The sequence below is a fragment of the Anomaloglossus baeobatrachus genome, chromosome 1, assembly GCF_048569485.1.
Source record: "Anomaloglossus baeobatrachus isolate aAnoBae1 chromosome 1, aAnoBae1.hap1, whole genome shotgun sequence".
Lineage (NCBI taxonomy): Eukaryota > Metazoa > Chordata > Amphibia > Anura > Aromobatidae > Anomaloglossus > Anomaloglossus baeobatrachus.
Genome location: NC_134353.1, coordinates 919,398,022 through 919,410,697, shown reverse-complemented (window position 1 = coordinate 919,410,697; position 12,676 = coordinate 919,398,022). Strand labels below are relative to the sequence as shown.

Sequence of the window (12,676 nt, the reverse complement as noted above, 5' to 3'; positions counted from 1 at the left end):
ACAGCTGGAACCGTAGCTCCTCAGCTGAGGTCATATAGAATATCCCAAATGAGCAGTTCTGTGGTTCCCTCAGCTCAAACCAAAGCTCCTTGGCTGGGTTCATGTAGAATCTATCTGTCCTTGGTGACAGAAGCAAGGCCCTTTTATACCGCTCAGTTCCCTTCCAAGATTGGTGGAGATGGCTGCTCTCTCATTGGTTGCAAGTTAAATCCGACTGCATAATTTTCTTCTCAATTATGTAATCAGAAGGGCTAAGGGAATACACATTTACAGACAATGGGGCTCTGATCAGTCTGGCAAGAGACAATGACTAACGTCTCTTAATTTAACAAGCTATGGACCCAAACATCTGGACTAATTAAGAACAACTCCCCCCCCCCCCGCACTTTGTCACATTCCTCCTCTTCTTAAGTAGCCCCAGAAAACTGCTGGAACCTGGCAAGGGTCACAGTTGATGGGGCGGCCAGATGTGAAAGGCCCCTGATCAGTTGTGTAACTAGAGTTTGATGGGCCCCAGTGCAAAGTTCAGATCTTGGCCCCCCCTCTCCACGTACACCGACAATTGGGGTACGGGATAATAGCGCTGACACTTGGCTCTTACCCTCAGCACCCAGGTTTCCCATGATCTGAAATCCCTCTATCAGCACCCAGCTTTCCTATGTTCTGATATCCATCTTGTCCTCAGCACCCAGCTTTCCAATGCTCTGCTATACATCTTTCCCTCAGCACCCAGATTTCCCATATCAGAGCATGGGAAAGCTGGGTGCTGAGAGATGTACAGCAGAGCATGGGAAAGCTGGGTGCTGATGGGAAAGAGCCTTTTTTCCTCAGCACAAAATGTTCTCATCCCATGCTTGTATCTTTGTCCCCCCTTGTATATAATTCTCCAAATACTATAATGGTCCCCACATAGCCTTCCATATAGTATAAAGGGTCCCACATAACCCTTCATATATTAGAATGCACCCCCATAGTCCTCCATGTATTATAATGCATTTCCCATAGTTCTCCATGTATTATAATTCACCACACAGTCCTCCATATATTATACTGCACCACATAGTCCTCCATGTTTTATAATGCACTCCATAGTCCATGTATAAGGTAGGCTCCATAGTCCTCCATATATTATAATGTAGCCCCCATAGTCCTATATGTATTATAACACAACCCCATAAAACCTCATATTGTATTATGCAACCCCATACTCCTCCATGTATAATGCACCCCTAGCCCATGTATAAGGTGTCCTTCATGTTGTATAATGCATCCCCATAGACCTCCATGTGTAATGCAGCCCCATAGACCTCCATATATAATGCAGCACCCCGGGCCTCCATGTATAACTAGACCTCCATGTATAATGCAGCACCCCCAGGCCTCCATGTATAATAATGCAGCCAGCCTCCCCAGGCCTCCATGTTTAATAATGCATCCAGCCTACAAAGGCCTCCATGTTTAATAATGCAGCCAGCCTCCTCAGGCCTCCATGTTTAATAATGCAGCCAGCCTCCATGTATAATGCAGCCCCCCCCAGGCCTCCATGTATAATAATGCAGCCAGCCTCCCCAGGTCTCCATGTATAATAATGCAGCCAGCCTCCCCAGGCCTCCATGTACAATAATGCAGCCAGCCTCCCCAGGCCTCCATGTACAATGCAGCCAACCTCCCAAGGTCTCCATGTATAATAATGCAGCCAGCCTCCCCAGGCCTCCATGTACAATAATGCAGCCAGCCTCCCCAGGCCTCCATGTCTAATATAGCAGCCAGCCTCCCCAGGCCTCCATGTATAATAATGCAGCCAGTCTCCCTAGGCCTCCATGTATAATGATGCAGCCAGCCTCCCCAGGATTCTATGTAGAATAATGCAGCCAGCCTCCCCAGGCCACCGTGTACTCACTAATTTATCTAAAAAAACAACAACAAGTACTCACCTCTCTCCTCGTTCCTCCGCTGCTCTGTCTTCACCTCTCTCCTCGATCCCCCGCTGCTCTGTCCTCACCTTTGTCCTCATTCCCCGCTGCTCCGGTCAGCATCCTCCCATGCTGTGCCCTGTGCTCTCAGCACAGCAGTCGAACAGGAGAGACATCACCGCATAGGCACAGGGAGAGAATGATGATGCATGGAGCAGCGCCGGCCACTCGATGCATTATCATTGCTGTGTGCGATGATGGGCGAGGGGGTCCCAATGCCGCCGCTGACACCGGGTAGGGGGGCCCGTTGTCAGCGGCGGCAGTGGGTCATATAACGGCCGAGTGGTCGGCAACAGATCAGCGCAGCTCCTCTCTCATAGAAAGGAGCTGGCTACTGATCTGCAAAGCGGCTGCGGGCCTGGTCGCAAGGCGACCCCTGCGACCGCGGTAGTTACGCCCCTGCCTCTGATCATCCATGTCCTCTTCTTGGGACGGTATGCTGACATTTCCCCCAGTCCATGTATACATATGCCAGAGGATGTCTGAGTGCTGGCCGACAGGGAGGTGGTCATGTTGTATTTTTTCTATATTCTTTGATGCACTTTGAGTTTTTGTTCTTGTATTTTTTTCTTTTCCATGCCTGGTCTACAATTACTGTAGACGTGGACAGCTTTTCTCGATAATATCCATTTTCCTTTTGGTGTTTCATTGATGTTGCTTCTACTCGAAATTGTAAAACACTGCGGAATAGGTTGCTACTATTAAAATAAAAAATCTTAATAATTTTTAAACATTTTTAACTTAGTATCTGTCTATAGATGACAGTGGATATTACATAGGAATTATGCTGGTTGACTGCATTACTTTCTTTTTCCATTAATCATTTGCTTAAATCATTATTTACAAAAGACTTTACAAACACAGAGCAAAAGAAAAGGACAAAGGTGAATTTAGACGACTCAGAAAGGAAAACAGACAAAAAAACTACAAAACTTTCAAATTGATGTTGGCATCTTTATTTTTTTGTTATTTTGGAATAGATTTATGATTGCACACAAAGCTTTTAAGCCCGCTTTACACGCTGCAATGTATCTTACAATGTGTCGGCGGGGTCACGTCGTAAGTGACGCACATCCGGCATCGTAAGGTACATTGCAGGGTGTGACAGGTACGTGCGATTGTGATTGAACGGTAAAACGTTCATCACATGCACGTGTGGCGCCCTGGACAAGCCAGGGGCCACAGAGAACAACACCACCACACCCCACACTCCCGGTCAGGCACACCGAAGTCAGACACAAAACCCTTGTTGCCTTCCTCCAGGGGCTGATGTCCACACCAGGGGGTGGGCCAGGCGGTTGGCCCCGCCCACCGAGGAGTTCACAGTCCTGGAGGTGGGAAAAGTAAACAGTTTAGCTTTGGAGGTGAAAGTGAGAGGAAGGAAAGTGGTAGTGGAGCAACTAACTGACAGCGTCCGGGTATGTGGCCCTGGCGGTACAGCAAGGTTGGCAGACGGTGGTGACCGTCTGCAGGAGTGGCCTATCGGAGTCTACCGTAAGGACCGTGGACGGGCGGTGGCCCGGCGGTACCGGACCGGTACACAAAGAGAAGCTAGCACCATCTGGCAGGGGCTTACGGACCCCGGCAAGGCTAGGAGTCGCCGTGAATTTGCCGAATTCGTTAGTGAAGGGAACCTCCTGGGTTTCCCAGCAGCCAAGTCCCGACAGAAGGCAACAGTCCAACCAAGAGAGGGAGACACCGCCACCGCCAAGGCAACCGTTTCTCAGGGCCAGAGCCTGCGGGCAAAAGGGGCTCCTCCAGCCCATATCCAAGCTGGGGAGTGGGTTACCGGTGGGAACCCATTGGAACCATCTACCGTACATAGGTGCAGGGAAAGGCAGTCACCATCAACCTGCCGGGAGAAACAACACCGCAGCCATCTGTGGGACCCGTCCATCCAGCCGTGTGTTTTACCGAGAACTGTGTCCTCATCATTGGCTGAGTGAGTACCACCATGCCATGCGGCACAGCGCTGCCCCCACGACCCTGGACCTCACCAGGCCCTGTAACCCGCCTGCCATCCATCCCTACCCCATCACCGGGCCCAGGGACAACTAACCCCCTACCCACAGAGGGGAGAACTAACAATAAAGCTGCTCCCTGTCACCGCTCCCGGGATCCCCGTCCAGAGCAGCGGTGGTGTCACTAACTTCACCACAACCGTGGGTGGCGTCACGGACAACAATCCAATCCCCACCATCCAATCAAACCCCCCTTTTCACTCACGGGCGAGGAGCGCCGCTCGAGTCCCCAGTATCCGGCCCACCACTCGAGCCACCACAGATCAGCGGCAGCAGTGGGAGAGCGCTGCGTCCCCTCCTCCGCCCACGACACACGTCATACATTCCTCATGAATGGAACGTCAGATTGTTCATCGTACTCGGGGTAGCGCACATTGCAATGTGTGACACCCCGGGAACTATGAACAAATCTTACCTGCGTCCTGCGGCTCCCGGCCAGCAATGCGGAAGGAAAGAGGTGGGCGGGATGTTTACGTCCCGCTCATCTCCGCCCCTCCTCTTCTATTGGCCGGCTGCCACGTGACGTCGATGTGACGCGAACGTCCCTCCCACTCCAGGAAGTGGATGTTCGCTGCCCACATCGAGGTCGTATGGACGGGTAAGTACGTATGACGGGGGTGAATCGTCTGTGCGGCACATTCAACAAATTGAACGTGCCGCACATACGATTGGAGCGGTTACGATCGCATACAATATCGTATGCAGAATCGTAACGTGTAAAGCAGGCTTTAAAGGGAGCTTATCACCAATTTTGGGGCTTATAAGCTGCGGCTACAACCACCGGGCTCTTATATACAGCATTCTATCATGCTGTATATAAGATCCCAGGCCGCTGTGTAGAATGTTAAAAGCACTTTATAATACTCACCTAAAACGGTCGCTGCGGTGGAGTTGGGTCATATGGGCGTCTCCGTTCTCCGAGTACAGCGCCTCCTCTTTCAGCCATCTTCATCCTCCTTCTAAAGCCTTTGTGCATGACGCATCCTACGTCATACACACTCGCCGTTCCCGCGCAGGTGCCCTTACAATACTTTGATATGCCCTGCTCAGGGCAGATCAAAGTGCGCCTGCGCAGGACCTCAATGCCGGTGAGTGTGGATGACGTAGGACTCGTCATGCACCTCGGCTTCAGAAGAAGGACAAAGATGGCCGAAAGAGGCACCGGCACCGGAGAACGAAGACGCCCATATGACTCAACTCCACCGCAGCAATCGGTTAGGTAAGTATTATAAAGTGATTTTTACGTTCTACACAGCGGCCTGGGCTCTTATATACAGCATGTTAGAATGCAGTATATAAGAGCCCACTGGTGGTGGCCGCAGCTTATACGCCCCAAAACTTGTGACAGGTTCCCTTTAAATTCTGCTACATCATTAGGAGGAATGTTATAAAACTTGCTGGACAAAGTCTGTTTGTGGCAATCTTCAAGCCGTGCAAACATTAGGTCAGCCTTCGAGCATGCAGTAGGACATGTTGGGTTCCTCTTCCTTTAACACCAGCAAGACAACAAAAATTGTCTATTTCTATTTCTTCCTCATTTACTGTTGATGTTCTGCTATAATCAGGGATGGTGCAAGTGTTGCTTCACCAGTTTCAACCCTCCTAGAGCAACAGGAACCATATGCAGGAAAATCTCGCCTGTAAATGGTGGTGCACACCTTTCCTAGGGGATTCTGTGGCCCTCCGCAAGATTAGGGCGATTGCTCAGCCAAAGTGAAAAGATGCAAACTTAGAATAGTTTTCAGCGTTCAGTTGGAGACAAAACAACTTGGATGAGACTGAAGCAATAAAAAAAAAAAAATCTACGATAGGGACAGATCCCATGCCTAATCTTAGGCCTGAGGCAAATACCTACTTTAAAAAATTGTTGGTTCATCTGTAGACTGCTCCCTTTTACTAAGGCAAGAATTGAGCCAGAAAACTATACATTTCAATGTCTATTATCACGGGTATGTCAAGGGTGACAGACCGTTATTTGGTTTCTGGCAGTAGAAGGTCACCGTGTTTGGCTGCAACAAATGCTCCCTGACTTTCTATTGTTCCTGCTGTTAGTATTCATTATACTAGGTAGCTTTTCTGCTGGGTTTTCATCTCTTTCCCTGTAATACCCAGCGGAACCCTCCTTCCATCCCGCTGCTGATTACCAGTATTCTCTAAGTGCTTAAATGTTCCCATCTTCCCTGAACTTGTGCTAGTGATATTATTCAGTTCATTCAAGCTCTAGTTGCAAGCAGGAGGCTAGTACTCCTCTGTAGTATTATTGCTGAAACTTTGCTGAACTTTTACCTGAGTCATCTGTGGATAAGTAGTTCATGTATTTTCCCCCTGTGTGTCCTCCTTGTGTCTTCTATAGTGTGGGGTTGACGAAGAGCTCACTCCATCCGTTTCCTATTTAGGGCCCAGCACTAAAGATACCTAGCGTCAAGTATCCAACTCGGCACATAGGTGCGGAACCTATCTAGGGTAGTGAGGGATCCCCGGGACCAGTGGTAGGTTTGGTCAGGAGTCATCATCTCCCCCTTCCCTAGACAGAGTTTTGGTTCTCATATGTCATGGACTTCCTTACTCAGTAGCGACCCCGTCAATCTGTGACGAAACTGCACATCGCAGCCCCACTCTGACACCTCTAATACGTCGAGGCCACGCGAGACAACCTCATCACTTCCGCCAACATGCGATATTCTGCGCCCCCAAAGGGGTACGTAAAGTCCGCCTGGCACAATGCAGCTCTGACACCTCGGGGAGTGCAACCGAGTCAGCCGCGCAGCCTCCGTCGCAGTACCCAGCTTCCCATAACCCTGACAGGCTGACATGAACTCTCCACTAGCCCCAGTGGAACAGAATTCTGCCAGTGCAGTACAGTGCGGTAGACTGCCACTAGTTCATTGTTAGATATAGGCCTGGTCTGTTTGCAGGATTATATTGGGCCAGAAACCAGCCCAGGTAGTGTGTTAAGCCGAGCTCCGAGACATGGGGTTCGGAATCAAGATAAAAGAAACAGCTCACGATTAAATTATATATTTAATCACCTTAAGGGCACACAAGATAATACACTATATACAAGATGGGACTCCCAGAAAATATGTGTCAGAAGTACATTTACAGATAAGATGTGGTTACAAACAGATATGCAGGTGTATCAATTACCTTGTTTCTTTGTGTATATGGATGGTGATTGGCTGGCACAGGGGAGGTGCTGTGGAGCCACAAGTTTCCTGGGACCCCTCCCATGTGTATCGCACAAGACCACCCGGAGAAGAACAACTCAAAATGTCCGCATTGTGGTTCTGAATCTGGCCACATTCCATGTCTCCTCCCACCTTTTACTTGTCCAGAGAGATGTGGATTTCCAGTTTTACCCATATCTCTGTCTCTGAGCGTCTCAAACGTAAGATATGAATAATATGTTTCCTTATTATTTTTTGATCTATCCATAGACAGTAAATAGGATATGTCTGTGGGCTTCCTTCGAGGAGTTATTTGCTGTTAGGCACGTCGCACAATGTTGCCGACAATTGGGTGGTGTGTGTCTTGATGTCAAGAATCTGAAAATATGCCTATCTATGAGATCCAAGATATAATGATTTATGAGTTTTAAGGCTAAAATTATGGTTATGAGGCATTTCAACCTTGAAACACGTAAACTGCTACATTTTGGATCTTTACCCTGTTTGAGTCTTTTTTTAATCTGAAGAAATAAAAGTCTTTTTTTTAGAAGTGCTGGATATTTTTTTTGTGTATTGGCCATTTGGAACTTTTTATCCGGTGTGCTCTTTTGAACAGGTGAGCTGGACTTTCTTTTCTTTGTTTGTGGCTCATAAATAAGGCTGCTGCCTACGGACTAGAATTTCATGAGTTTCAATCTCAAGCAGACCAGAGAAAAGAATTGTTAATTTATCAGAGAAGTGCTGCCCCCACCTCAGAGCTACGAAGTCGGCAAGGAAAGATGAGAGGAAGTCCGGACAAAGCCCTGACTGCTGGGACATCGGGACTGAGCCCTCAAATCGGGACAGTCCTACTGAATCTGGGGCATTTGGGAGCTATGTATATCTCGTCAGAACCATATCTAGGTGGTTAGACAGGAAGATGGAGCTGCTTTTGTTATTCTTCGATCTTTCAGCAGTGCAATAGCAGAATGTTTATAGATTGCTAGGGCATTGAGGGTCTAGCAGTGGTTTAATTGGTCTCACAGCATCAGTGTGAACAGATTTATTAAAACTGTTTTCTAATCTGCAATCTTCAGGAGCACACTGCTCCCCAGCCTCCTGTGACACTCCTAATGATTGGCAGCTTGGCCCAGGAGCATGGTCATGCTAATGGCCAAAACTATGCAGTCTCCCATGCAGCTAGCACATCACGGGGGCGCAGTGGCACTGAAACTAGCTGGATCCAGCAATATGGCCAGCGCAACGATTGGAAGCTCTATAGCAAAGAGCTCGCAAAAAAATGCCATCCTTGCCTATGAGACTGTCCACCTCTGATAAACTACAGTAGTGGCCTGTCACCTAGGCAATGGGTAGTAAATTAAAGAGTAAAGAATCCCTCTATTCAAAAGTAAAATGTAAAGTTGCTTGTTTTTACAAACGCTTTGCAATTTTACTCATTTAAGAAGACGATACAGACCCTTTTGAGAGCACCTATCACCTGTATATGGCAATTTTTTTTTCGAAGAAAATAATTATTAGACACTTCTCAATAGTAAAAATAAATAAATAAATAAATAAATAAAATCTGTCCCTAAACTGTACTTAAAAGGCCCAACTAGAAAAAGTTGGGTCTCACTTTTGGGTTGTGGTATCCTGTCTTCCAAACTAGGCATCATCATAATACTGCGTGCCCAAAAAATAAAGTAAGCATATCATTTACACCAAATGTAAAACGAAAAAGCAAAGGACAAAAAAAAGGGTCAGAATTGCTGTTTTTTTGTTCACCCTGCATACTACATATCTGATAAGATAATCCAAAGAGAAAAAAAATAGTCGTGAAAGAATAAAAAAAAAATCAGGCTCACAAAATGGCAACATATAAAAACATAAGACTTTTTTTAATGCAATAGTTGTGAAACATAAACATCTCCAAAAATATGCTGCATGGGCCATTTTGGAGAACATGTCGACTACTACCCAGATGACAGAGCATCCAGAGGACTTCAACAGGTCGGTGATAAAGTCCATCGATATGTGCTGCCACAGAGAGGACGGCATCGGTAAGGGAAGTCGTGACCCATAGGGAAGCTTCTTAGGGGGCTAACTGCGGTGACTGTCTGGAGGGGGACCGTTTGGAAGTTCCTGGAAGGACCGCGGACGGGTAGTGGCCCGGCGGTCTGGAGCAGTGTTCCGAAGGACAGTTAGCACCAGGGCAGGGGCCTCTCGGACCCCGGCAAGGCTAGGAGTCGCCATAATTTGCCAAATCCGTCAGTGAAGGGGACGTAGATCCCCCAACAGCCAAGTCCCGATTGAAGGCAACAGCCCAACCAGAGTAGGAGAGACACCGCCACCGCCAAGGCACCAGTTTCTTAGGGCCAGCGCCTGCGGGCAAAGAGTAGAGCTCCTCCGGTCCAGCTTGAAGCCGGGGAGCGGGTTACCGGTGGGGACCCATCGCAACCAACAAGTAAACAAAGGTGCAAGGAAGAGGGACATCACCGTCACCTACTGGGAGAGCAAGTGCAGCCGTCCGTCGGACCGTCTTACCAGCCGTTTGGTTTACCGTAAAAACTGTGTCAACGTCTCAGGCTGAGTGAGTACCACAGTGCCGCAAGGCACAGCGCTGCCCCCGCGTCCCTGCGCCCACCAGGCCCTGCACCTCCCTCACCATTACCGGGCCCCGGGATCACCAACCCCTACCCACGGAGGGGCAACACAACACCTGGCTGCTCCGCATCACCATCCCCGGGATCCCCGTATAGAGCAGCGGTGGTGAAATCACCACAACCGTGGGTGGCGTCACGGACAATAAAAAATTCCCACACCCAACAACCCCCTTTCACTCACGGGCGAGGAGTGCCGCTCGAGAAACCCCCGGGATCCGGCCCACCGCTCGAGCCACCACTGAGCAGCAGCCGCCGGACCCGAGCAGAAGGGGGTGAGCGTAGTGTGCTGACACCCTCCTCCCCGCCCGCGACACATTGATGCAGCTTTGGTCATCAGTAGTGCTGAGAGATTAGCAGAGAAGTCTTCTTCTGTCCGATGTGCCAACTTAAAGAAATGACCCCACTGTAGAACACTCTTCTTGTCAGGTTCTGCAATGAACGTCTTCCTTGGAGATACTAGAGACACAATTACCGGAGCTACTGTGAGCATTTTGGAGGGCTCACTAATGTGTTGTCCTCCGACAGAAAGGACCTGGAAAGATCATCTACCTTGATGTTCTTTTTGGCTAGACGGAAATGTAGACAAAGTCAAAACGAGCGAAAAACAGCGACCATTGGGCTTGGAGCGGATTCAGCCTCTGAGCCGACTGAAGGTAGCCAAGTTTTTGTGGTTGGTGTAGGTGATAACTGGATGCACCACCCCTTCCAGTAGGTATCGCTACGCCTACAGAGCCATCTTCATCATCAACAGTTCTCTATCTCCATTCAAACAGTTGTGCTGAGAAGGCCTTGGAAAAGAAACCACCGGTTACCATCTTACCAGTAGAAGACTTCTGCATTAGAACCGCACCAGCCCTGGAAGATGCAGCATCCACTTCCAGAAAGAACTGCCTGTTAATCTCCACCTATGCAGCGCCAGAGCTGAAGAGAAGGCCTGCTTAAGTTCTTAAGTGATATGAATGCACGCTCAGCTTCAGGAGTCCATATCTTGGGATTCACATGATTGCAAGTCAGGGCTGGGATGGGGAGAATCTGGGACGAAAATTGCAGGATGAACTGACGATTGTAATTGGCGACGCCAAGGAACTGCTCAATCGCCTTCACTCTATCTGGACGAGGTTACTTCAGAACCACTGACACCTTCTCTGGCTCCATCTCCAAGCTGGTGTCAGAGATGATGTAGCCCAGGAAAGGAAGGGACGACCGTGCAAAGAGGCACTTCTCAATTTTGATGTGTAAGCAATTCTCTCTCAGCCTTTGTAGAACCTAGCGAACATTCCTGCTGTGTGTAGGGTAGATCCAGAGAGAACACAAGAATTTCATCCAGGTACACCACCATACATGAATAGAGAAGACCTAGGAAGATATTTTTGTCAAATGCCAGGAAGGCCGCTGAAGCATTGCTGAGACCAAATGGCATTACCCGATACTCATAGGGTATGTCACGGGTATTGAAGACAGTTTTCCAATTGTCACCTGATAGTTTACTGACAAGATTATATGCACCCCAGAGGTCGAGTTTGGGGAAGAACCTGGAACCTCGGAGGCAGTAGAACAATTCTGGTATAAGCATCAGCGGATAATTATTCTTGACTGTTACATAGTTACTTAGGTTGAAAAAAGACCTAGGTCCATCTAGTTCAACCTTCCTCCACCAGTTCTACATTTGGTCACTAAGTCATTTATAACCAACAGTGTTGTGTGTACTGAGGAAATCATCCAGCCCTTTTTTAAAAGCTGTTATAGTATCTGCCATTACTACCTCTTGTGGTAGGGCATTCCATTGTGATTTGATTCAGTCCCCTGTAATCGATACAGGGGCACAGGGAACCATCCTTTTTCTTTAAAAAGAAGAACCCAAATCTGGCTGGTGAGGAAGACTGCAGGATAAATCATTTTGCCAGATTTTCCTTGATGAACTAAGACATGTTGTGGGTCTCCACTTGTGACAGAGGGTAGATAAAGCCATGGGGAGGGATGGAACTGGGAAGTAGGTCACTACGGCAATCATATGGCCTATGTGGTGGCGGAGTATCAGCTGCCTTCTTGTCGAAGACATCTGCGTAGGTCTAGTAGATGGTGCTGCAAAGCCAGAAGATTTGAGGGCATCACGGGCAGTCTGGCAGGTTGAACAGTAAAAAGATATTTTTCATGAGAGGACAGACCCCAGCTGAGTACATCACCTGATTTCCAGTTCAAGACAGGCTCATGCCTCTGAAGCCACGACAAACCCAATAGCAGAGGGCGCAACATCCCTGGTAACACATGGAAAGTAATTTTTTCTATGTGCAGTATTCCCACCTGAAGCTCAACCTGCTCAGTGACAAACTGGATACCTTCAGACAGAGGAATCCCATTCATAGATGTCACTGCAATGGGAACTTGAAGTTGATAGATGGCAATCCAGTAAAGACTCACAATGGCCTGAAAGGCTGACTCGGCGTACCAGGTGTTGCCACAGGATACAGACACAGATATGAATAAGGACAGAGAGAACTTGATCTCACCTAGGGTAGCCTCTCCCAGCAATAAAGTGACAGCAGCAGCACAAGAGACCTGACAACTTGAAACGCATCTCAAATGAATAGTCCACGTTGCCCAGGCATCTTCTATAAAGGGAGGGTGCTTTTAATATCTATGGCTGAGAGGCACTAACCCTTTAAGAATAGGTGTATGTGCACACCCTAAGAGTGCTCCCAGGAGGCCTATGCAGCATGCAAAGGCCCTGGGAGCCGGCAGCAGGAGTCAGAGACAAAGTAGTCACCACTGGGCAGCCAGGAAGGTGAGTGTACCGATGTCCCCAGTACATGTACTATTTGGCAACTAATGCAATAATGTGGCTTGTGTAAAGCGCCGGAGAGGGGCAGTCAAGA

At 48.4% G+C, this 12,676-nt stretch overlaps 1 protein-coding gene across 1 annotated transcript in view; it reads left to right on the top strand.

Annotated features, from left to right (window-relative positions):
• Window positions 1-12,239, top strand: part of LOC142256777 (tetraspanin-36-like) — a 62,744-nt gene extending 50,505 nt beyond the window's left edge. Inside the window, exon 7 of the mRNA XM_075328701.1 lies at window positions 12,096-12,239. Coding sequence (XP_075184816.1) covers window positions 12,096-12,239 — 144 coding nt within the window. The remainder of the gene's footprint in view (window positions 1-12,095) is intronic.
• Window positions 12,240-12,676: the final 437 nt, after the last annotated feature.